General features: G+C 43.0%; 1 protein-coding gene across 4 annotated transcripts in view; it reads right to left on the minus strand.

The window, feature by feature from the left end:
- Nfia (nuclear factor I A) overlaps positions 1-25,096 on the minus strand; it is a 345,107-nt gene extending 320,011 nt beyond the window's left edge. Inside the window, exons 1-2 of one of the 4 annotated variants that reach the window (XM_057783547.1) lie at positions 24,902-25,096; positions 14,352-14,883 (exon numbers count right to left, since the gene is read on the minus strand). In XM_057783547.1, the coding sequence (XP_057639530.1) occupies positions 14,352-14,883; positions 24,902-24,904 (535 nt within the window). In that variant the 5' untranslated portion in view covers positions 24,905-25,096. Of the gene's footprint in view, positions 1-14,351; positions 14,884-19,950; positions 20,347-24,901 lie in introns of those variants that run through there. The other 3 variants (XM_057783548.1, XM_057783549.1, XM_057783546.1) reach the window with 3 other exon arrangements.
- Between the last annotated feature and the right edge of the window lie 1,007 nt (positions 25,097-26,103).

Below are 26,103 nucleotides of genomic sequence, written 5' to 3' on the forward strand. Positions count from 1 at the left end.
CCTGAATAATTTTTTTATAAATAATTTTAACTCTTAAGTTCAGAATTAGAATTATTCACATATCAACAACTCCTTTGGGCTAACACAAAACTAGATTTGGGTAAAGAAACAGATACTGATTTACATAATTGAGAGGAGAGAAACAATTCTCACCCAGGTATGAAAAATGATTTGATCGTTTTTGTTTTATAGGACTTAAAATCAAACCCAGGCCCCCATGTGTAGTAAGCAGCCACTACACCACCACCAAGTTACATCCCCAACACTTATTACTACTGTTAGAATTCCAAATAGAAGCTGCTCAGTTTCATTTTACTCCACCCAAATTCCCCTTCTGGTCATTAGTCACAAAGGTGCTACGGTATATACACTAAATACCAGGTACTCTCCTGTCGTACATGGGGCATCCAAAGCAATACAAGCCTGTCCCTGTCCAGATAAAAGGCACAGCCCAATTTGTAAGACAGTTTCTCACGACATAGGATATGATGGTGGGGTACTCACATAGTCCTTGTGAATGTCAGGACACTGGACAGGATCCTTAGCTCAAGCTGGGATGAAAAGAAAGCTTCCTTCCTTGAGAAAATGGGAAGACAGCTGAGTCTTGCTAACATTAGCCAAGCAAAGGTGGGCTAGCACATTCTGAGCAGAAGGAGTAGCATAGTAAGACACAAAAATATGCACGCGTCTGCTACAATTGAAATTCCATGGGTAGAAGCCTACAGCAGGCAGGCAGGAAGACGACAGGGAGGCCCTGTGTGCTCCATACACAGGATCTTTATTCCTGTTTGCCCACGTGTCCTCTCCAATTTCAAGGAGAATTGGGCTCGCTAGTTAACTCTGGAAGGTCATTTTACCCACCTCTCTCAGTTGATCCGGGCAGCGGTGTTTAAATACCGTATCTGTTATTCTATTTACAGAAGAACTACACAGTAGCAGCACAGGTAAAGGGGGTCTTGTCACTCGCTCAAGCCCCTCCTCAACTGCCAGTTCCTCAAGTCCTGAAACTCTCGAACCCCAACTCCTCTCTCCCAAAGGTCAAAGAATGAAAGATCCTTTGGTTAGTGAAATCTCATCCTGGTGGGAATATGCAGAAGGGGACTAACCACAATTTCTAAGACAAGCTATGCTGTTTCTAGATGTTGGCCTGAGTTCTCAAAAGAGAATAATACTCTGAAACAATTTTCTTCTAAAGACTCTAAAACCAGAAATGAGTGTTAACGGCATTATTACAAACTCAATTCCAACTTGGACAGACATATTTAGAAATACACAATATTAAGACATTAGGGAAGACTGTTTATCATTATTCAGTGCTGTTGGTAGTATGAAGAAATAGAAGACAAAACAGCATAAAACTATAATGCTTTTCAGCATTATGACAAAACAAGATGGGGAGAGAAAGGGGAAAATTCTAAAAATTAGGGGAAAAACAGATTTTCAAATTTTAAACTTCCATTATTTGGAAATAAGATACTTTTAAATAAAGGAAATACAAAATACTGCTAAAATCACCAGGCACACTCTGGCATTTGTCTATACAGGTCATCTAATCCGAAGGCGACGTGGTTTGCTTTGTCCTGGAGGAGCTGAACTGCTAACATCCCATGGACTGTATCAAGTTTGCTTCACTTCTCTTGCTGACTGTTAAACAAAGAGCTGCGTCTTGAGTTTCATGACGTCTCACATGTTTCTGAGAGTAATCCCCAGCCATTTTTATTTACAGTGCTCGGAGCGAGTTTCTAGGACCATTCCGTGCCATTTTGTGAATGTTACACACTGCCGTTTTCTGGGTCTTGAAACCAACTCCAGGATAGATTATTTGCTCCCTGATTTCTACAGAGTGAAGCACACAGGGTGGTGGTGGTAGAAACGGATTCTACTTTCAGCTTCAACAACAAGAAAATAAAGAATAGAGAAAAACAAACCCCAGCGTATGCTATTGGGACCACCAGATTCCTGCTGCACTTTCATCACTTCATGGGAAACCTGGACTTCTTTTCTCTGTCTACGCACACTCTGCCACAGACCATCTAGCCACCCCATACCACAGAGTCACACACAGTCACAGTAGCTGTGGGTGCTCTCTATCCGAATGCAATGCCATGTGCACCTGCCACCTTCGGGCGAGAAGGAAAGGCAGAACGACTCCAGACCCCTGGCGACTTCGAACCTGCTTCGCTGTGGAAGTCTTGCCATTGCTAGACTCTCAGAGCGGGAGTAAAAACCTACTATAGGAGTCTGCACGGCTAAGATCTGGCTGTGTGGCTGTGTTCTAGGAACCGCCATCAACTGCCAAATGAATTCCCTTCAGTTTCCTCTCCAAGGCTTCCCTTCCTTTCTGTTTTCCACTCTAGTTCTCCCCATGTTTGGTTTTCCTATAACTTTATTTGTTTCAGACTTCATCAGTACAAGGAAGACATCTTTAGAAAAAGAAACAAACAAAACAAAAAAAAAAAATCGCGTGTCTCTGTGGCTTGCTCGAGAGGAAACATGCCATAGTGGTCAGCTCGTAAGTAACAGACGGTATGGACACCACTTTCCATGTCTGTTCTTTCTGAACATTTCCACGGATATTTCTGATACGAAAAAAAAAATCTTGAACACTAATAGAAACATAGTCAAATGTCACAACCCTCAATGTTCTCCAATTATCTTATTTAAAAAAGCAATACAGGGGCCGATGCGATGGTTCACCTGGTAAAAGTGCTCGCAGAGCAAATCTGGTGAACTGAGATCTTTCCCTGGAACCTGGAAAAAGGTGTAAAGAGCAAACTGACTCTACAGAGCTGTTACACTCGCACAGGTGTACACATACACATCATGACAGGCACCTCCCCCACATCCCCATCATGTACACACACACACACACACACACACAATTTTCATTAAAAAAATTAACAACTCATTCTACAAATGTTTAAAGACTTCACGCAGCCTATTAATTAGAAGGATCATAATGAAAGTGTCAAAAGCTTAAAACTATTAATACCTGAAGAAATTACCCCTAAGATAAGTAAATCATTGCATGGTATGTTCTTAAAATATCTTGGGAACCCAGCACCATGCAGAGGTCAAAAGAACTGAAGGTACCCCTTGATGCCTCAGTTGCCAGTGAAATCTGTCAAAGAGGCAGCAAAACTGACCTCACTGGCCAGTATCCGCCTGGGCATCCACACGATGCAGCTTAAGCGGATTCACACAGTTTCCTCCATCGCAGCATTCCTGGGAGGCAAGAACTTCAGCTCCCTACCTATAAAATAAAGTTCTGGGCCTCTGAGTTTGCTTTTAGGTAAGAAAGCAAACTTAATACCAACACAGACAATGTGCTAGGTGGTTTTTATACTACCTTTTGTAGGCTTCTAAATAAACCATGGATTTCAAGATTATTGTGCAGTTCTGGATAACGTATTTTTTTTTTAACCACGTAAACCCAGAAGCAGGGCTTAGAGTGCAATGTGTTGTGGGATATGTCAGAGATTTAAGAAAAGAAGCCACAGAAGAACAATCTACTAACCATTATACCTGGGGTAAGTCCCTCACCCTGCTTCCTAGTACATACAGGCAATTATGAACACTCTTCGACCCAAATGGGAAGGTTTCTGTGGAGAGCTAGTAAGATGACTTGTAAGGAAAGACTAGATAAATATTGCGTTTTAAGAACACAAGCATGGGATATGAGAGAACTCAGCTTAAATTAAGGCTTCATTACTTCCTAATCGGCTGACTTGAGTGAGCTCTGCTCTCTGGCCCTAGTGCCTGAGCAAAGGCGGCCACTCACACAAGTCTTCTGAACAGAGCCATTCTCCACATACAACAGCAACAATCCTCTCAAACTAGAAGTCAGAAACGAAACAAAGTAAAGACGAACAAGCTCATGTAAAATCAAAGAAACCCATATCCACAATGTATAAACCTCCACAAAGCCATGGTACCCACATACACAAACCTCTCTGGCTGCCCCGTGTTTGAGCCTGTAACGGAAGGCTTTACCGCAGAACAAGACGAACCCCTAAAGTCTCGGGGTTCACTCCTAAACTAAGTGACTTCGTAGTACAGAGCTGAGGTGGAGTTCATGTTGCTGTCTAGCCCGGCTCCCTATCCTCCTGCCCGGCCACACATCAGCTGTCTCAGGCCCCAGTGTCGCAGATTTGTCACCCTCCACCCCGTCACCTCCCAGGCTCAACTGAAAATGAAGCGAAAGCCAGGCACAGTCGGTCTCTACAGCAAAATTCAAAATGTCTCTCTTTGAAGAATCACAAAGCTTTTTGTTTGAAACCTCTGACCTTTCTAGAGAAATCAGTCACTGTAGTTTAAAACTGTAGGTGGCGAAAGTGCAAAGGATTGCATTTATTCATTTTGCATGTTTTTCGTCTTTTCTGAACTGAGGGACACATACCTTTAAAACAATTACTTCTTTAACTGTAACATTTCAGCCTAAAATATTCCCACAAAAAAGTATGAATGTGTATGTGTATATATATTATATAATTATATGTGATATACAATATATATGTTTTATATATAATATATAAAATATACATTATATAATTATATGTATTGTAATGTAATATATTTTGGGCTTGATAAGGTGTTATATCTTTAAAATTATTATTCTTACTGTATTTTGTTGAAACTCTAAAACATAAAAATTTTAAAATATTGAAAAAAATTAATTAAAAATTTTAAATTCAGTCTCACCTTATTACTATTCTCTAGATGTGTACGTGAGCAAGATACAGGGGAGCAGTTTGCTATGGCGCAGGTGTGGAGGTCAGGGAACAACTTTCTGAAGTTGGTTCTCTTTCCATCTCCATGTGTGTTCGAGGGATCAACACAGGTCAGCCAGCGGCCTCTCTGCAGTAGGCACCTTTGTCCCCTAGGCCATCTTGCCAGTCCAGAGCACAACACCTCTTGAGTGAAAAGGGTGATGGGAGTGATTTTCAAAAGTACATTAAAAGTAAATTTTAATAAAAGTCCTTGTCACTTATTGATAGGTCATAAAAGCACCACAATGCTTGTCTTTCCCTGGCAGACACACACAGCAAACTTACCCCACTGCACGGCAGCCCCACACAGACTCCCACGGTCAGAAATCACTGGAAACCGAATCCCAAAAGAAAAACCTTCCCATTTTACAAGAAGGAAAGAGAGGCCAGCTAAATGAATCCACCAGTAATTTCAGGAATGCACTGATTTTATATGATACACACCCGTGCAAAAGTCCTGGCACAGTCCTACAAAGACACAAGCATTTTTCATGAGAACAAACCACAGCCAGATTCTTACCTCGAATCCTTGCTCATCCTAAACGTGGGTCAAAGACTTTGGTTTTCAGTCACTTAATTCTACAAATATACTCTTGAATACACCGTTTTCCTTGGACAAAATTTTGAAATACATATGATCAGTAATGCAAAGCACCAGCATATGAGAGGCAGGGTAGCCAAGTCTTCAGTTCCAGAACTTGGGAGGCAGAGGCAGGCAGACCTGAGTTCCAGACTAGCCTGGTTAACAGAACCAGTTCCAGGACAGCCAGGACTACACAAATAGATAGATAGATAGATAGATAGATAGATAGATAGATAGATAGATAGATAGGTAGGTAGGTAGGTAGGTAGGTAGGTAGGTAGGTAGGTAGGTAGATAGATAGATAGATAGATAGGGACATAGGCATAAAAATATCTTTAAGTTTTCCTGTTATAACAGAAGCCACACAACCATGCAATGGTGGGCTGCAGAGGCAAGCATGCAGACACACTGCACCTCATACGCTATAGTAAACTTTTATGTGCCCCTATCACACACACCCATTTAGGATGCTCTAAATGGGCACAGAAAAAGGCTCCAGGTCACTTCACTTCTTTGGTCCCCATGTTCACGGCCCTCTGCAGTCAAAACTTTATAAAGATTGATGAGGATTGGTCATCCTAAGGCCTTTGATGTCAGCTCCTCTGGAAGTCAATGGAAGACTTGAAAGTGACAATGAGGACTCCTGCGTGTACAATAATCATTTTGTGCGGGAGCTTAAAATCAAATAACTAATCCCTTTAGGGTTAAAATATACATAACTATAAATGTTTCCAGCAGGAAAAGGGAAACCACATTAATATAGAACAGATTACTTCAAATTTCTAATATTAAGAAATTCGTCTCTGATTTTGAAAAGACAGTGAATACTGACGATGTAGTTCTACTGTCCCGGCTACTCACTGGTGAAGACCTTCCCCTTCCAAACACTCCTACACAGAATAAGCTGGGTGACTTACTGTAGCTACCTTCTACGACAGCACCAAAGCAGCGTGCTAGCCAGTCCTGGGCTGGTGAGGCTGTGAGACAGAGTACAGTCAACCAGATGACAGCAATCAGGCACAGGAGCCCTACCATGACAAGTGCTTCACAGTTTCACGGAACATTTAAAATATCCTCCCTCTTCTCTTTCTTGACCTTTTGAGAGAGGACCTAGTTCTATAGCCCAAGTTGGCAATCCTCCTGCGTCAGTCTGCTGAATACTGAGATAATAGGATTGAATCATTTTACCTAGCTTAGCAATCACCTTTTCAACCTCTAGTGCTTTTCAAAAGTCACACACACATACACATATACACACACAAAAAAATCTTATTTCAAGGTATGTATAATGACATACACCTTCAATCCCAGCACTCGGGAGTCAGAGGCAGATGGATCTCTGTGAGATCAGCCTCGCCCACATAAATAGGTTCCAGGCCATTCATGGCTACAGAGTGAAACCCTTTCTCCTAGGACAAAAGTGATATTTCTGTTCTATTTAACAAAAGTTCAACTGAGCAGTTGATTTAAATATACTTTAGAAGAATTAATACATACAATGAACTAATGTAGTATAAATTGACATCTTTTATTCTATTTACAATGATAAAATTCACATTGTGTGACTTTTAGGGCTTGCATTGCAATCATTAAGAACTAATCTTGGCTGGGCATGGAGGTGCATGCCTTTAATCCCATAGTCTACAGAGTAAGTTCCAGAACAACCAGGGCCACACAGAGAAATCCTGTCTCAAAAATGCCTCCTACCCATGAAAAAAAAAAACACCCTAATTCTGTTTAAGCTCCAAAAATCAAAATAAGGGAATTAAAATTAATCATCTCTGTTTTCATATTTTTCTATTTTAATTAAAAAATTAACTAATAAAATATCTTTTTAGAACATGATTCTTACTTTGTTTTATATTAACATAAAATCAAAGGCAAATTTAAAGCAAAGCAATGTTTAAAATTAAATCATTACAAAGTAAAAATAGTATTCCTTTTACACATATAAATATGCTAAAAATGAACATAAATATGTTAAAAATTAAGATTTTTAGGTAATACTTGGTTTAATACTCAGTGTCATCCCAAAGTATCTAGGACTCATCAATCTAACTGTATCTTTAAAAAATTATTTTAATCCTGTTTCAAAATATACTTATTCACTTATTCCTGAAAACAAGAACAGATAACTCATTCCAGCTTTTTGACTGACAAGGGACCATTTCTCTCCTAACCAGTCACGGCCTCTTCTATAGCTAAGACTTGAACTGTACAGAAAAAAATATCTCCATGGAAAAGGTTTACATTTTGACAGTTAGTTCCCTTTGCTCCTAGGGAAGTATGTGGCACCTTTAAACAGCATTTGGGTTACTATGACATAAGTTATAAAGATTTTAGAGACAGAAGACCTTCCTGGAAGTCATGGGCTGCTCTTCAGAGTTTTGTTACATTACTAATCTGAGCAAGGAGGTAAAGAAGGAAGGAAGGAAAATGAAAGAAAGAGGGGGTTTAGAGAGTAGTCTGAGGCAGGCAGCTTGCCTAACAAGGTGGGGCTGCCCAGCTTTGAGGAAATCAAATGAAGTTAAAAAGAACAAGCTAAGCATCAGGTAAACTCAGAACAGTGTCAACCACACTCAGACATGCAAAGTCGCGTTCCCTTCCTTCTGGTTCAGTGTTGGCACTCTCAATTGATGTGCGTGGCAAATATCTACCACCAGCTTAAGTGTTTGAAAGACATGAAAAGATGTCAAAGGCAACAAAGTTCTCAAAGATGTTAGATGATTCTCCTTCAGTTCATAGTCAATGGGACCATCCTACCAGCTGCTGAGTTAGTAACATGATACAAAGCTCAGACGACTAAGAAGGGCAGTGTCGAGGCACACGGAGCTAAAGGACTTACTTCTTGGTCTCCGCTTTGTCTTATGTAGCCTGTTTGAAACAGAACAGCAAACAAGTTTTGCTGTAGAGTTTCTGCCTTCACCATTTGCTGGACTTATCACTCTTTATCTCCAAAACCATGTTTATTTAACGAGAACAGGGATGGGAGGACTAATTCCATCAGCCAAAACACTGCAGAGACCATAATAATAATAATAAAAAAAATGAGTACGTATTTTCCAATTTGGGGGTTAGGGAGAGGAATGACACAAGAGGGGAAAAGCCACTTCTATTTAAGTAGAAGTGAGAAAATGCTGTCCCTCTCAGAGACATCAGAGTCTGGATCTAGAATGTGTGGGTTACCATTACATCAGTGGGAGAGAGCCTGAGAGTGGCCGGCACTGTGAGCTACATGACGCAAACCAGCAGAAATCAGAAGCATGTCCTCGGCACCCTTGCATGTCCACAGCACCCTTGCTGTGTGCATTCTAGAATTCTTAATTGAACGCCTACTGGCCAAAAGAAGTCTTTGTACAACATTTGTTTCTAAAGTTTTGAATTGAACCTTGAAGCTACAAGTAGCAACTTTGTTTCAAACTAATTAAACAAAAACAAAACAAAACAAAAAAAAACCAACAAAGTGGAAATATGCATTATAAACGTCTCCACTTGACATCCTCCTGTCTGAGATCCTTTACAGTTGCTGCTTTGACCAAAACTCCTTAGAGCAGCTCCACTTGCGCTTAAGTCTATGGTTTTACATTTCCCTTAACAATACAAGTCGTTTGTGCATACTTTTCCTCCTCCACCCGGCTCCTTCCTCTTCTCCCAATCCCATAAGGGATTACAATTCATAATATTCTTAAAGGCAAGCTCTCACTTCTAAATAACCATCAAGAAATTACTTAAGGAATAGTACAAAACTAGATTTTAGCACATTTGCTAAACTCAATCTGCATTTTTTTCTTCTCTAATCCTCAGTATTGTTTCAATAATCTATATTGACATTTAGGAGCAATTGCTTCTGTGGGAGATTTAAAGAGCCGACAGGCTGTTCTGCATCCTCTGGAAGGAGTTCCAGGCCTTAACCCAGTCCTACTGTGTACAGCACTGACCACAACAAAAGCTGTGGTTTCTCCCACACTAGCCTTAAATAGGTTTAAATTAACGCTATTCATCACAGGGTGGGAAGGAAGACAGGCAAACCATGCCAATAGCATTGGGAAACTTTCTAACCAACACAGTCAAACCTCCTAGCCATAAACAAACTGACTTCCATTCAAAAGCTTCCTCTCAACCAACTTTTGCCCTGTGCTCCCATGAGTTCTCGGCCTTTGAACGTCCATCTTTTTTACAATGGTCAAAGCACAGGATTTTGTTACTACATTCAAGGGAAAGGATATTGTTACTATCCTCAGGTTACTGCAGAACACACTTAAGGCTCTAAAAGTCATATTTAATCTTAAGTCTGTTGGTTGCTAGAACTATTCTTATGGAATTAAGAGATAAAACAGTATACATGTATCAATAATATACAATATAATCAATGTGCCAAAAATTCTACCATGCATTGGGCTTAAGGTCAGGATTGGAATTTGGGATATAGACTAGGTCTCTCTCAATTTTAAGTTTCACCATATATTATACTTATCCCTTCTTTTTCCAAACATACTTTATCACCACAAATCACGGGAACTATGTGCACACGTTTCTACTAGGGAGTTTGTTAAGCTTCTGAAAAAGTCTAATTATATATATACAGCCCTAGTCTTGAATATAAACACAAATACACACATACTTGCCAGCAAAACATGCTGACTATATATTAGAAATGCAACCCTCCCTATAACGAATGTGTTAAGCCACCTAAAAATTGGTAAAATTGTAAAAATTATTTGGACATAGAATAATTACAAAATATAACAAAATTTCTAATGTTTGAAATTATTTTATATGTACTGTACCTTATGTGTAATTGTTTTCACATTTTAAAAAGTATTTTTAGGATACTACTAAAACCATTGCTACTGCTTAAGCAGCGCTCTGGGTGCAGCCTGGGTGTGCACACATGCACACAAAGCACACACTCACAGGCACTCCCCATCTTACACCTGCTCTGAAGCAGTAGGAAGTGAATTCTCAATCTGTCAACATGACCATCTGGTCTATCTGCATATCATGGCTTTCTCTAGTACTATATGAAGGAATGGCAGTCACGAGGCCAAAATAAAACTAACGTGCACCTGAATGGGAAGAGCTCCTCTTTTGGCTGAAATGGAAACACGTGGCTCATCATAGCCAAACTAGCAGAGTTCTGACTTAAAATGAATGTTCCTGAGAGCATAAGCAAAGGAAGACTTTGGTACGGACCGTGGGGTGATGGGTAAGCCTGCCCTGCAGGTTCCAGGATGGGTACCAAGCTGCTGGATACTGACACAGCTCTTCCAGCAAGGACAGAGACAGACCAAGCCGCAGCTCCTGCCCTCCAAGGCTCCTCTGCAGAGCGTTCACTTCCCATCTTAAGGCTCACAGGCACTCTCACGGCCATTAGGATGGCATCAGTTCCTTTGTCATTGGCTAATTAGCAGTTGCAGCAATTTGCTGACAATTTTGGTCACTTAATCTTTCCAAGTAGATTTTTTTAAGATGGCTAAAAATACTTGCAATCTTCGAAAACTCCTCACCTTTAAAAAGTGACAAAGGCCCAATGTGCTTCAGCTTTGGGCCCACTGCCACCTGCAAATTAGCAAGGGCCGCTGTTGAATTAAACATAATTCCGTTTGTTTAATTTTAGATTTTAAGCGTCACCACACGTAAAGACTACCTCAGAGCTGATGCTGCTCTACATCAGGTAAGACCAAACACAAACAGTGACTATCATTTTATGTCGTAAATAAAGCCACCTACCTCTGCCCAAGAATGAAGTCCTTTTAAAAGTGCAACCTCATACCAAAATTTAACTAACTTAACAGAATCCTTAGAATTTGATTACATTTCCAGAAGTTATAGAGAAGCAGTTTCAAAAAAAAAAAAATGGAAAAAGAAAAGAAAGAAAAAACTCTCCAGAAAGTTCTCGGTTGAGTGCCTACTAATGAACAAAGGTTAACTTTATCTAAAAGGTCAAATGCCTGGTGGCTAAGGTTATGACCTTAACAACTTAAATTGTGACCTTGCCACGTGCCGGGTATATTGTAGATTCTGATACAGATCATCTGGTAAAGGCTGGTCATAAATTAGCTTTACTGTTACATGCCCACAAAGAAACCCATTTGCCATGATACCATAATACCACCAAGTCGTCATACGATACACGGGAAAGACAATGCAAATAGAGACCAAATTAAAGACACAAAATGGTTTTGTTGTTTTATGGACGGGACACGATGAAAGTCTCAGGCTTATGGAATCACGTGACTTCACTATAGGTCTTACTGTTTATTTGACACAAAGTTACACAGTTCTAACACCACCAGATTTAGGGATGTACTCAAGCACTGGCTTTTATCATCTCTAAGACTTAGGGGGAAAAAAATCACCTCTGCTTTTAACAAATATTTGATTATTCATTTTCATCAAGTATTCACATTTTAATGTTTTGCAAAAAAAAAATCAGCCAGTACATGAATAATCAAAGTACATATTTTAAAAGAGCGCGGGGAACCTCATTTTGATAGTTACACAGAAGAGAGGAGGCATTCTGGAAGGAAGAAAGTACATTTTCAAAGCAATGAAAAAAAATGCACTACAGGTGCAAAGGCCACAATGGTTTTGGCATGGATGGGGAAGCACGCTTCAGAGCCTTTGCTTCTTGCCAATACTGGCAAGTCCTCAAAAGTTTTAAGGAGGTAAAAACATTGTTTAGTGTTTACAAATCTTCAGCCTTCTAAGATGCTTGTCAAATCGGCCGCACGTAGGTGACCGATCTACCTCGTATCAGCACTGGCAACTTCTCTTCCACAAATAAGAGGTCGCAAAATATCTTAAATCAAATCTGAAGTGTTTCCCAATAAAAGGCCTTTACAAATTTCTTTTTGCAAGCTCCCTATTGCGGGCATGCAGGCAACCATTACGCTAGTGCTCTGGAAACCAATGGCCAGACATTTGGCTAGTATTCAGGGCTTGAGGGGGGATTCTGGGATCCACGAGGAACACCCAAGCGAAGGTAGTCTGATCCATGTGGCTGTCAATAAATCTTTCATGAGCTGTAAGAATGCTAACTCTTCTAAGCAACCTCCCAAATGTCATTACAACAGCATTACTCCTTCAGGCGTCTTCCCAACCTGCAACTGTGCTGTCTTAAGGACAGAAAGTAACTACACAATAATAACCCACCGACAGTGAAAGGTGAACCAGGGAATGGGAAGAGCCAGACAGCCACATGTCTTTTAAGGTAATTTCCCCCAGATCTTAGAGAAATGCTTAACATAAAAGCACAGAATGGGTCTTGCTCAAACCGACAGAAACGCCACAGACATTTCAGTTTAGGTTGTTTCTTATAGGAAACACACTCACACCCTTCGTCCGTTGCCGGCATCCTAAAGCCTCTAAGTTGTCCAATTAGAACTTTCACCATCATTAACAAATTCTTTTCATAAATATCGAAATGATAAACACGTGATGTAAAGAGTGCACTAGGAAAGCACGGGGAACGCCTTATAACTGTTTTGCCCTCTCAGGCACTTAACACATGCAAATGCTTAAAAAAAAACTTTAACTTTGCTTTTTACTATAGACAAGGAAAGTGAGCAGCAAGGATAAGGGGGGTTAAGGAACGGCCACTTGTTCCTGTTAAGAACTCCGGCTGCCTCGAACTGGCTAAAGCAACAGGCATGCGTTGTAATTGAGTGTACATTTTCAAAAGCCCAAATATTTGAGACATTTTCAGAGTGCATCCTCTGAAATACACATCTCTCCCCTGGCAGCACAACAGAAATGATGATGTGACAGGCTTGCAACGTCAGTTTCTCCAGTTTCTTAAGTAAGGACAGATGGGTAACGAAAGTTCTCCTTCTAAATCATATATTGAAAAAAAAAAAATAGAGTGAAATGCTAACCGATTCCTTTGAAAGTTAAAATTTTTTCAGATTTTAAAAATCATTTGCAAAATAGTGTTGACTTTGCAGATAGCATACTTTCTTTTCATTGTGGGGAAAAAAGAAGAAAAAAAATGTGTGTGGAGAGGAGAGAGGGAGCTCCTGCACAAGCCAATGTAGGATTCCACAACTTTCTCCCATCTGGCTTAAGTAACTGCCATGAAGGCAATCTAGCAAGACTGATATGTACATATAAAAAGTCAACAAGTTACACAAGACCTGAGCTTTCACGTAACACAATGAGCCTTTGTCTAAAACAAGACGAAAAGAACAAAGTAAAGCTGCATTATTCGAGCCAGCCATCAACAGTTGATTCCTGAATGTTCTTCCAAATTCTGAAGCACACTCGGCTAAGACAGGTCTCAAAATCAATAGTGAATCTCATGCAAATCGAAATAGGTCGGTGGATTGATCGCCAATAGCCATTTCCCAATGCATTTCACACAGGCTATGCAAGCCGGTCACGTTTAATATGACCTGCTTAGAGTCTGGTTGATTGGTTTCCTTCAGCTATTTGAAATGACGCAGAGAATTCCCACATAAGAAGCTGCTAAGCTTGGATATCAATGTGATTATCTTTCTTTCATAAATGCCCAGCATTTTCATGGTAACCTTACCTCCAGCTTCTTAATTGGCAAGGGGGTGCAAGAGGCCTCAAAAGTTTACAAACAGTCCCAACAGAGAAGCAGTAAACAACAAACAAAATGCATTTTTAACAAGGCCACAATCCAGCTTAAAGTCTATTCTTTATAACGAGGGTTGTCATGAGGCTTCTCTTACCATGAGTTGGGGAAAAAGGTGACTACACATTCTCACCCCCGGCATTACCGAGACTTCTGAGAGCATTACTTACCATATGTGACCTGAGTGGGAATTCTCTGATAGCTTTGCTGTTTTAACTGAGTGAGGGTGGCACCTCAGACAGGGGGTAGCAAATTGTCCTGACTCTGGTTTACCTCTGAAAGCTCACTGGCCTGATGTCCTAGGTTGGCCCTATGGGGAGGTCAGGAATGGGTTCAGCATTCCCAGAGATCAGCAGAAGGGCACACACAAGAAAGCGGAAGGTCTTTCCATCGCACTTACCTGCTGCGTGCACAAAGTATGCCAAATATAAGTCGAGTTCCTTAACAGAAACCCCTATGTGATGGGGCTGGACACAGAGCCCTGGATTCGAGCACTGCGGGGACTTGACAAGGCGCTCGCCGTCAGTACTTTCCAGCGGGATACCTTTGAACAGGATCACCATGACGAGGTCCAACCTCCACACTTTGTCTGCCTGGCGGAGGCAGTCAATTCTCCGCATCTTGCCTTTCTGGTCTGGGTTGGAAAGGACGCAGCATGGAGGTTTTTTCCCGGTAACTGTAAGAACAAAATCCTCTCGGTACTCAGGTCGGATATCTTTCCGTAACTTGGCCAGAAGTCGGGAAGCCCACTTCTGCTTGACTTCGGGCTTCTCACTGAGCAGTTCGTCCTTCACGGCCCTCTCCTCTTCTTTCGACATGCGCTTCTCATGTTTTTTGAAGTATTTCCGCTTTCGGGCCTGCAGGTTGAACCATGTGTAGGCAAAGGCGCGGACGTGGGGCAGAAGTGCTTCGATGAAAGGGTGAAACTCATCCTAGGCAAAGGAATAGAAACAAGAGTACGAATATGACCAACACGAAAGAAGACAACTTGCCTCTGGGAGCTGCCCTAAAGAAATCCTTCATTTCACATGAAACGTGGTCCAAGTATTATATTTCCTTTAAGGCCATAGTAAAGGCCCTAAGGGCAACCAAGGGGAAGGGAAACATACTCTCAGTACCACTGCTTATGATCTGAAGGGAGAAAATTTCTAAGAATTGTTCAACAGTTTGGAACATTCTACCGTGCGGCCTACTTCCCAAACGCTTCGCATAGCAAGCACAGTTGATCTAAGTGCTTATAACAATATATACTCTTAACCCTATTTCCAGGAGGCCATATCTAATCCTGTCCCAGCCTTGACCTCACCGTCTGTAGTGTAGCCAGGGCCCAGCAGCCAGATTGGCAAATTCTGAGCACTCAGGTGCCAGTCAATGTTTATGGAAGTCTAGGAGCAAGACCCAACTCTACCGTCAATGAAAACAAAGGCTTTCCTTCTGGAGAGACCCTGTAGACTCTCATCGGCCTCTTATGTATTTTGGGAATATCTTAATTACTCTTTTAAATATTATAGTTACTGATAGTTTACCAAAAAAAAAAAAAAATAGAAAAAATGTGTCAGATCTTTATAGGAAAGAAGGGAAGATCTGGTACTCATTTGGCTAAAATAAAAGACCAATGCGCAAGAAATCATGACGAACTATGGGAAGAGAACAAAAAAGGAGTGGGGGGGGCATGCCAAACAAAGCAGAGCTCCATGCCCAGAGTAAACAGGGTGCCCACCGTGACAGCACTCTAGCAACTGAACACGTTCACAGGCTGGTAGGCCTGGGCTGGGAAGACCCTCAAAAGCAACCAGCCCTATTTTTTAAAAATAATACTTCAGCTTTTTCCCCATCAGCAAAAAGGGGATTCAGAAAATACCTTCACAGATCTCTTTTTAAAAGTCAGATAATTTGAAGAGAAAATTTAAAGCATTTGAATTTTTCTTCCTGGTTTACTTTAAAAAATATGCGATTCTTATGTTGACGTTGGTTAGAAATTTTAAGTATAAAAATTTTTTAAAAGTTAAAAAGTAACGTTCACAAATGCCTCAGAGAGGCCATTCAACTCCTGATTAACTAGGCCACACCAATTTTATATAACGGCTTTCTGCCACAAAGATAAATTATTTACTTTCAAATAAATAAAGATAAAAAACTAGAGGAATATTTGGTGACTTTTTATGGAGATTTAGAGTGGGCAAATATATACATATTTCATTTTTAACATTTTTTATAACAACTTAAACATATATATTCTTGAGGTATGAGAAGCTGCAATATCAAAAATAGTATTACTACTAAAGAAATTATTATAATTTTAAACATTCAAATGTATACTGAAGGTAACATATTTTAATAGCCAAATCTGTTCAAGTTTTTTGTTACAAATTTTAATTAACCATGTAAACATTATAACAGGAGTCTTTAAATTAACAGTATAATAATATAATGTATATTTAATTGTTATAAAAATTGAGCTTTTCTCTCTTTCTGCACAAATTTTAGACTCCATGGTTCAAGTTCAGTTTTAAAAGTTGCTCTTTTTCAAAAAAGGAATCAAAAAATGAAGTGGTCGGTGCGCTTTGGTTAACATGTGTGCATTCTTCAAGTGGGAAGAGTGAAATACAAGAATTATATTATTCTTTACCATAAACCATTAGCATTTTAAAACTGCATAATGTTTAAGAATCTTTATTCCTTTGGAAGAAAAACTCAGGGGGCAAGTCGCAGTTTATCCGCTAAGGTACATGCCAAACCACAAAGCATTTAAACATTACTAAATTCTGAGCTCATCCTTGAAATGTTCTGAAATACATAAATGCTCTGTACTTCGTATTGACTGACATCCAGATGTGTACAGGACATCCTAGAGACTAAGGCTGTGGCATCATGGAAAGAGTCTCTGAAGTCGACCTGAAACTACACAGTGAGCCTTCTCCAAAGGGAGGCTTTCATTTTAAAGACTCAGCTCCATTTTACAAGGCAAGGCAAATCCCTCCAAAATAAACTGTATCTGTGCTAAGACATTACTTTATTAATGATAATAAACACATTAGATAAACATTCTAACGTGGTAATTTTTTACGTCCAAAGATACTCCTAAAATACTTCTTAAAAACTAAAAACTGCATCAGTTCACGTTCAGAAGCACTGCATTCACCTGCCAACCAAATGCCCATAGGTCTCTTCATAAAACATCTGAAAATATGGTCAACTAGCCATCATGGACGTCTACATCCCCCAGATCGGCATCAGAAGTATTTACAATGCATTATTCCCCAAAGGTTTCGAGAATGTGAGTAAAAGTACACAATATTTTATATAGCTTTACTCAAATGACAATCATACTTAGCCAATGTATTGATAGAAATAGCTCTCAAAGCTGCCAAACTTAAAAAAAAATTACAGGAAATATCCAAAGAAAGCATAAATGTTTTGGGGGGTGAGGGGATGCTCCTCACATAAGTCATGCTGCTGAACAAAACACCATAAACTATGTACTATTTCAAAAAATATTCAGGAGCAAACAAGTCATATTTTACATACATAGTTGATGAGACTGTTACAACTCACCAATAAAAATAAACCTGTGGACCAGCTTCAAAGCCGCATTACTTTGAATCGGCATCTAAAATGTGGGTCTGTTGAAAGCAGGCCAAGTTGAAGAGCCACAAAATAGTGGTGGTGCTGGAAACTAGGGTTTTTTTTCCCTCAAAGCTTTACTCATAAATTTCTGTTGACCTGTCAGAATTTCGGCAGGTACACGAGTTGATTATGATATGCCCATCCTCAATCAAAAGAAGAGGCCTGGCATTGTCAAGGTAAAGCCCATTCAAAATGCACACAGCAAACTGAGTTTACTCTTACAGTTAGAGTACACTTATCACCATGCGTACTGGATCTTTTTTTTTTTAAAATGAGCAATAAACGACCTAAGTTTTTCTTTCTGAAACTGGCTCTAACGTGTTATAAATATTCCAGAAAGTTAAATAAATTGTAAATCAACTTTTAAAGACCCTCTCATAAAACAAGTGAGCCTTTATTCCCTGTTTATTGTACACTTTCTTCCCAAACTGCTACAGCAAATAAGCGTTTCTCTTAGTGGTGTGGAGGCCTAGTGAATGCATCAATCAATGCTGCCAAGTGTGTAGGAGGGGAAAAGGGGAAGAAAAAATAAAAACTTTCTGACCGTGATAATAACTCAAGAGAAGCCAACTTTGCTAAATACCTGACTCTGCCCGGGGCCTGCGTAGAGACACAGGTATGCTTCAGAAAGGCAGAGCCCCAGACCAGAACTTTTATCTTTTCAAATCTCACTCAAGGAGACACCGTTGTGTCCATCAGGGTCTTTCTTGCTATTGTAGCCTGCTGGCATTATCCACAAGTTCTATGTGCTGCAAACTTTTGCCAATTGGAATTTCAGCCTTCGAATCTCAGCACTTTCACTGCAGACTATAACTCATTCAAATTATCTTACACTTTGCATCTTATCCATATGCAATTGTGAACCTTGCCAGAAGTGGTTGGAGAAGTTTCATTCCATACTTCCACAAGTTACTAAAATAGTAACTTTGGAAGTGTGTGTGTGTGTGTGTGTGTGTGTGTGTGGTGGGGGTACTTTTACAATAACTAAAACAACTGCTATCCATTATTAATGTGAGGCCTAAATCCCAAACAGACCATCTCCACATAAAAGATGCATTTAAGAGTCTTCTGAGATCAAATGGCCAGTGTTATTACTGTTAGATACTGCAGTAAGAAGGGAAGTCATGTGGGAAATAAATCCAGAATCTAGAAGGGAGAGGAAAAGCTACTGACACTTTCAGTCTTTCAGTCTTCCAAAGTATTCCCGGTAAACCGTTAGCTCCAGCTCATTGAAGGCACAGTGGTAGCGGGGTTTGGAGGGAGTCATGAATAAACCTTGTGCTCGAAGCATATAACTTCATGTAGGTGATTACTGGTCAGACTGCAATGTTTTAAAGCAGTATAAAGACTCGTGCTTAGGAAGAAAAATTAGCGCAAATCACTCTGACTTTGTGCCTTTTAGTCAGAGAAAATAAATAATATATTCAAACGGGACCAGATCCGGAGCCGCAAAATAGCAATGTTTCCTTGCCGGTGGTGCAGACGAGATCGGGAAGAATAGGCTGGAAGGCTCGAGAAAGAGGGGCGGAGGGGCTCCAAACCCCACGCTGCGAGTGGGGTTGCAGGGAAAGTTGCCGGGTCCTGCCTGCTGAGGCTCCCGGGCCGTGCACTGGCGGCGGCGGCAGCAGGGCAGCCGACTCCGGTCCCGGCCACCGCTCGACCTCGGGCCGAAGCCCCACTCCACCCGCAGCGGCCCAGCCCGGCCCGACCCGCGGCCTCGGCAGCTCTCTGGCCTGCGCGGCGTGGGCACGCCCGACCCCGAAACTTTCGCCGGGGGCCGCGGGCGGGAGGCGAGGACGCAAGGTCCTGGGCCGGCGCGGGGCGTGCGACCACGGAGCCCACGGGCAAGGGCTCGCACCGCCCGCAGCGTCCGAGGGGCGCTGCCCGGCCCGGGCCGCAAGCTGGCACAAAACAAAAGTAAGAGTTCGGGGCGTCGGCGGGGGGCGCGGTGGCGCGGGAGGACGCGGGCAGACAGGGCGCCCCGGTACAGCCGGCGTGCGGGGCTTGCGGGACTCCGCCGCCCCTCCCTGGCGCGGAGGAACCGCGGGCACCGCGCTCCGCGCCGCAGACGCCGAGTCCAGATTGCGGCGTGTCAGGGGCTGCAGCCGCGGACACACGTGCGGGGCGCCCGCAAGCCCCGGCGCTCCGCAGTCCGGCGCCCCGATATTAATTAACGCATTAATAAGAGGGCGCCATTAGCCATGTGCCCACACAAATGGCCGAGCAGGAGGAATGCACCCGCATGGAAACAAAGTTACTTTCTTAAAGCTGCAGCCCCCCCCCCCCGCACACGCGCGCGCACACACAGAAACACGCGCAGACACGGCTCCCGCCGAGGCACACGGCCGCCCCGAGCCCCCGCAGCTGCTTACCTGGGTGAGACAGAGCGGAGAATACATAACTGCCGGGCGGCGGGGGGTGCGTGCACGTCTGTGTGCGGGCTGGAGGTGTGCGTGAGTGTGGGTGCGAGAGGGAGAGAGAGGAGGAGAGAGCTAGGAGAGGGGGGAGGAAAAAAAAATCAAGCCTGCTTCTTGCGTTCACATTTCCAACTCGGCTCAACTGCAGCAGCCAGCGCTCTTGCCGCTCCACGCGCTGAACTTTAACCCCGCCTAGAGTTTCCCTACACTCCACTATACTGTCTACTGTACGCGGGCGTTAAAGGCATAGCGCACCCTTTCCCGCTCCCGCGCCGGCCGGCCGGGTGCCCGCGAGCTGCCCGCGCGCCCGCCTGCGCCGCGTTCTGCACCGCACCGCTCGGCCGCCGCCCGCTCGCGCCGCCGCGGGGGGGTTGGGGGGGGAAGGCTGGGTGGGGGAGGGGCGGCTGCGGCGCTGACACCGGTCCCCAGCCTGCGCGGCTGCCCGCCCGCCGCTTGCTACGCGCTCGCTGCCTCCCGCGGCCCCCGCCCCCGCCCCGCTCGGCGCGGTCCCGGGAACGCGGCGCGGAGCGGTTTTCAGCGTGTCCTCCGGGCGGCTATAGGCTGCCACAGGATGTGCTTAAGCAAACAAAACTACTTTTCCTCCTCCCCATCCCCCCACTCGCGCCGCAGCCCTCCGCGGACGTCAGTGGAAGATTGGGGCAACTTTGCCAGGGCGCTCTGTACCCCCGTGGGCCGCTGGGTGGGCTCCCTAGAAGCCTTAGAGAAGGGCGCGCGATACATTTGCATGTATGCAAATTTCCTCTAAAAAAAATCAGACCTTCTAGGTAACTTTTCCCCCCTTCCTCTGAAATGCGGTAAAGCTCAAAGCACTGTAATCTCTCCTGCGAAGCTTTCTGTGGGAATAGTGTCTTCGGCGGAGGTAATTATGCACAAAAGCCTGCTAACTTTGGGCAGCCACGGCCCTATAGCAGTCACTATCCGGGTGCTGGGGAATATAGTAAGATCACCCCAAAGATTCCCCAGACTGCGGGGGATGGGGATCTGGAGAAAGGAAGGAGGAGAGTCAGGAGAGGACACTCTTCTCTTCTAGAAGTCGGAGCTGGTGGGTTTGAATACAAACGCCCCCAAAAAGTTCTGTCACGTCAGAAACAACAGTGGTTTAGCTGGGACATCTTTCTGTGTGTCACAGAAGGAAAGCTGTGAAAGGGCTGTACCCTTAGGAAAGGGATATGTTTGTATTCCCAAATGGGAGCCCAGAACTGGACATAGGCTAACATACGAGTCCGCGTTCCCCAGACCCCTCTAGAAGGGTGAGTTTTGCGGATCTCCAATCTCCCCTCCACCCCCGCCACACACACTGGTAATATTTCTGAAAATGGAAAAGGGCTTCCTGCAATTATTTTAGGTTTGCTAAAGTATTGTTTTGGCGCGCGGGAGGGGGGGGGGCGGTTTTAGGGTTTGGCACGTTGCCAACAAGCCTGCTCTTCCAGCTTTCTTTTTTCTCTTTCTTTTTTTTTTAACTTCATATTTTCTCTCTAGACTCTTTTCTCCTGGAGGAAAAAAAAATAGTATACCTGTCTCCCCCAGACTCTCATTTTCTCCTCTTCTCTTTTCTGAAGTTTTGCAGCCTTCTGTATTTACCAACCCTTCTCAGAAATCCTCAGATCCCCCCCACACACACACACACACTGGCACACAGGTCAGGGATCTACTCCCTGGTGGAGGCGACAAGGCTAGAGTCTGCAGGAGTGCCCACCGGACAGAAGGGTGACTGATGGAGTATGGGGCACTTTTCATTCACATTTTTTTTTTTTTGGAAGAGGCAAGAATGCTACTAGAGAAGGCCAGCTAGAACGTTCTGCAGCAGCCTGCATCTCTAAAGTTGTGTTTCTTCTCTAGTCGGGTTGGAGCTCTAGTATTTGCTCTAGTACTCAAGAATCCATTCTTTCCCACCCACTCCCTGCTCTTGCATGTTCTTGGAAACCTGTTCCATTACATATTAAGGATTGAAGAAAAATAATAACTTCAACCTTTAGTTAGGACGTCCATTTCGCAAAACTAAGCAACAGTCTTTCCTTGGTTCCTCGTGTCTTTCAGTAAGGAAGAAATGTCCTCCAAGCTAAGAGGAGTTAGAGAAACATTCCTGGCCAGGAAACCCTTTGCTGGGATCTATAACTTCAAGACTCTCCAAGTTTCCTCGACAGAAGTTTCTGGCTGAGGGACCCAACATGTAACTGAGGCACAGTGACAAGTTATCGTCCCGTGTGTGCTCTGGGGGAAGCTCTCTTCCAAAGCGGATTTATTATTATTATTTATATAAAGATATACTTCACATCTGTCTGTTTTCTTACTTTTGATTCTCAAGGGAAATTAAAAAAAAAATAGCTGGCTTCCGCCATGCCTTCTTTTTTTTTTTTTTTAATTGGGGAAAGTAGTTGAATGCTGATATTTCCACTTTAGAAACTTCTTTTGTTGCAGCCGTGGATGTGCCTGCGATTTCCAGCATTCTGCGGTTAGCAATATTATCTTAAGTAACTTTTGGCGCCCTTCGTAAGACTTTTGGATATGGGACGATTGTTTGCGCCCTCTAGGCAAGGGCTGGATCCAAGTTCAGCACCAAAGCCCTCCACATCCGCTGCTCCTGCTTTCTCTCCTATCTGTGCCAGCTCCCGCTCCCTCCCCCGCTCCGGAGGAGGGTGGAAGGCGGGGGAACACTACAAAGCCCAGTTCCAACTACAGCCTTTACAAACTAAACTGAGAAAAAATACTGTAGAAGAGTTACAGTTACAGAATGGCTTCTGGTAACTTTCTCTCCAACAGGCATAAATTTAAGCACACAAAGAAACAGATGTTCCCGAGCCGACAGACAGGGTAAAAAGCATGTCTAACTTTCTCCCCTCTTCTAGGTTGCAAAAGTAAATCCTTGTCTAGAGTTCACAAAGATACTCAGGGAGGGGGAGGAAGGAAGGACAGGCAAAGAGGGGGGAGGGAGAGGAGGGGCAAAGAGAAGGAAAAAGAGTGTAGGAAACACAGGTGATGTATGAAAACTGGTTTATTGCAATCATATAAATGACCCATTGTTAGGAAGGGTAAACCCCTTATTGGAAACACTACTCCAGTCATTTATTTTGCAAGTGGTAGGAGGCTGCCTTGAAACTGGATTGTCTTTGCAAAAAGGAGGTTCCTGCCATGCTCTCTGCTATCCATATTCTCCCTGGCACAGAGCCCAGCCTTGCATTTACTGTTTTATTTGCAGAAACGTTACCTTGCCAGCTTTAGTGAAATCCTCTTAGATGTATAAATTACGTCAATAAAGTTTCACTTCTACATACATCCGAAATACCTCTCGTTTCTAGTCTACTTAATTGGGAAATTGTATTAATGTGATTTAGATTTTAATGCCCAACATAATGAAGACGGGACTGGGATTCCTAAGTGACAATACGATTTGCTCTATAGTTATTACCAAGACTAGCTCTACTAACTAGCATTTCCCAGCATTTCCTTCACTAGTTTCTGACTTGCTGGTAACTCCTGTGCAGACTTCTCTAACTTGCATATTATCCCCAGTTGAATCATGTTGCTGAATTGAGGATACAAGCGAACTGTCACATCAACTTTCCAAACCAAGTTTAACCGAAAGGCCCAAGGCCTAGGGAAATACTTGGATGAGCATTAAATTCACATTTTAAAAAAGTAAGGAATCCATATTATTTTTCACTCATTCCCTATAGAATTAGGAGGTGGTTGATATATTTGAGTCAGAGGCCGCAAGTTACATCTCCAAGACAAACTAAGGTAGTTGGTTTCCACCATACAGATGGCAAGGACTTGAACAAGAGGCCAGACAGCAGCTAATGGGGACAGTGGGTCATCTCCCGCACATGTACCTCCAGTAAAGTTGTGGTCACAAGGAGAAGTGTGAACTTGGTGAATCTCAAAATGCTCTTTGCTACCGACCATCATCTGAAATGATAGAATTCAAGAAAATCTGCCCCTTCCCTCCTCCTTTTCAATCTATAGAGCAGCTGTCTTTCCACCAGTGAAGCATTCTCTCCCTTTGATATGCCAAAGACTCTAAAAGAACCAGTGAGAAGCTTTGTAACACTCAGTGATTTCTCAAACAAGTTAAACCTCTTCTTCTACAAGTTATCAACTTCCCTGAGTATTAAAAACAACAGCTAATGCAAGGTTAAATATTACTCTAGCAGAAGTTTCCAAAAGAGCAAAGTTAAAAGGCACACAGGATTCATGCAAAAATCCCCCCAAACAGCTTTTTTCTCCTTTAAACTCAAAAAATCTTTCCTATTGTGATTGCTAAATCCGGAAGCGCTGGTATCTTTGACAGCTTGAACTACAAACACGCCATCCCCCTTCAGAACTGCAGAGAACTTCAGATCTCCTTTGCCCCGCCCCCTAAAGCTATTACGAGCCATTGTACACCCAAGCTTTCTCATGATTGGATAGAGCTTCTGTCAATCTCATATGTTGTCTCATTGATTAGAGGATCGAATCGTCAATTATTCTCGGGTCCAGACAGTTCTTTTCGGGTTAGGTTGACTGCAGAGGCCAGACGTCTTTAACAGAGCAGAGCACGTACAGGATCCCCTCCTCCCCCTTCCCCCTTTTCTGGAACCGAGCAAGCGCTAGGAGGAAAAAAAATCTGTTAAGCTCAGCAATTTTTTCAAATCCTGGAAAAAAAAAAAAAAAGAAAGAAAGAAAAAGAAACCCGGTCTCTCTGCTACACATAATACAAACGCCATTCACGAAGCTGTATCTTTAAAAGAAAACCATCACAATAGACATTTACCCAGCAATCACTTAAGTGCATATTCGAGTTAGAGAAATTTTAAAGTCTTAGCCATTAAGCATAACCATTCTACCGTTGTTTATATAACGCATATAGTATAAATGTAAAATAGAAAGTTTAAGATGTACCACGTACCATTGCAATGTAAAAAGAGTACGTGAGAAACTTTAAAATGCTCAGACGAATTGCTTCATAGCTTGTCCCCTGGTTTTTGCATTAAAAAAATAGCCAAATAAACTTGGAACCGTTGAAAACCCGGAAGAGATTTTTTTTAAAGCTGCTGGCCAATTGCAGGCTTCTTGGATATTTTTTTTTAACTCCAAATCAAAAGGCTTCTGCCACTGCAGAACTCTCTCTCTCTCTCTCTCTCTCTCTCTCTCTCTCTCTCTCTCTCTCTCTCTCTCTCTCTCTCTCTCTCTCCCTCTCTCCCTCTCTCCCTCTCTCCCTCTCTCTCTCTCACACACACAAACACACAATCTCTCCCTCTCTCGCAGTCTCTCTCTCTCTCTCCTCTCTGAAAGCGATCCAGTCTAACCCGGGCTGGCTGCTTCTCAGATTCTCTCTGGATTTGCCTGGTGTGCTTGTAAGAGACTTTGCAGAAGTTGCGATCCTTTCGGCAGCCCCTCTCGCCTCTCCCTACCCCCTTGTTTATTTCCGCAATCGCTGCAATTTGCATAGTAACCACGCACGAGGCGGAGGGGCCAGAGGGGGCAGGGACAGGCCCCGGCCTCCCCTCCTCCCGCTCGGCTCAGTCTCCTCCTCCCCCATAGCGCGTGGCCAATGGGAGTCCCGGCCTTCAGCGCAAGCTCGGGTCGGGGCTCCTGGCTGCAGGACAGTCCCTGGCCCGGTAGGCCCGGCTCTTGGGATCCGGGTTTTGGCGCAGGGGAAGTTTTCCTGTTTGCGGAGCTCGCAGCAGGCTTTTGGAGATGAGAAGATTATGGAACGCTTGCCCACAGTCATGCCGGTTTTGCATGTTTTTTTTATCACACCTGCACACCTGCTTTCTTGGTTTCTTTTTCCAGAGCCTCTCGTGAGTTATTAGACAAGTTCATGATGGTTAGTGGGAGACTTAACCTTTATTTGCACTGATGTAGACGGGGAGTTAAAGATCCTCTCTGGTCCATTAAATCAAGGCGGAGCAAAATGTCAGAGAACTTCAATGAGATAAGTCTTTCGTCCTGGGTTTAGAACAGGAGAGCGGCCCTGCTCTCTCTAGATGACTGAATACAGAATGGCTAGGTGGGCTCCGCCAAGAATGCAGCTCCTTTAAAGCATTGATGCTTTAACAACATTCTAATTGGATCGACAAACTCCCGATTTATCAAGATTCATGCAAA

The sequence above is a fragment of the Chionomys nivalis genome, chromosome 11, assembly GCF_950005125.1.
Source record: "Chionomys nivalis chromosome 11, mChiNiv1.1, whole genome shotgun sequence".
NCBI classification, from domain to species: Eukaryota; Metazoa; Chordata; class Mammalia; order Rodentia; family Cricetidae; genus Chionomys; species Chionomys nivalis.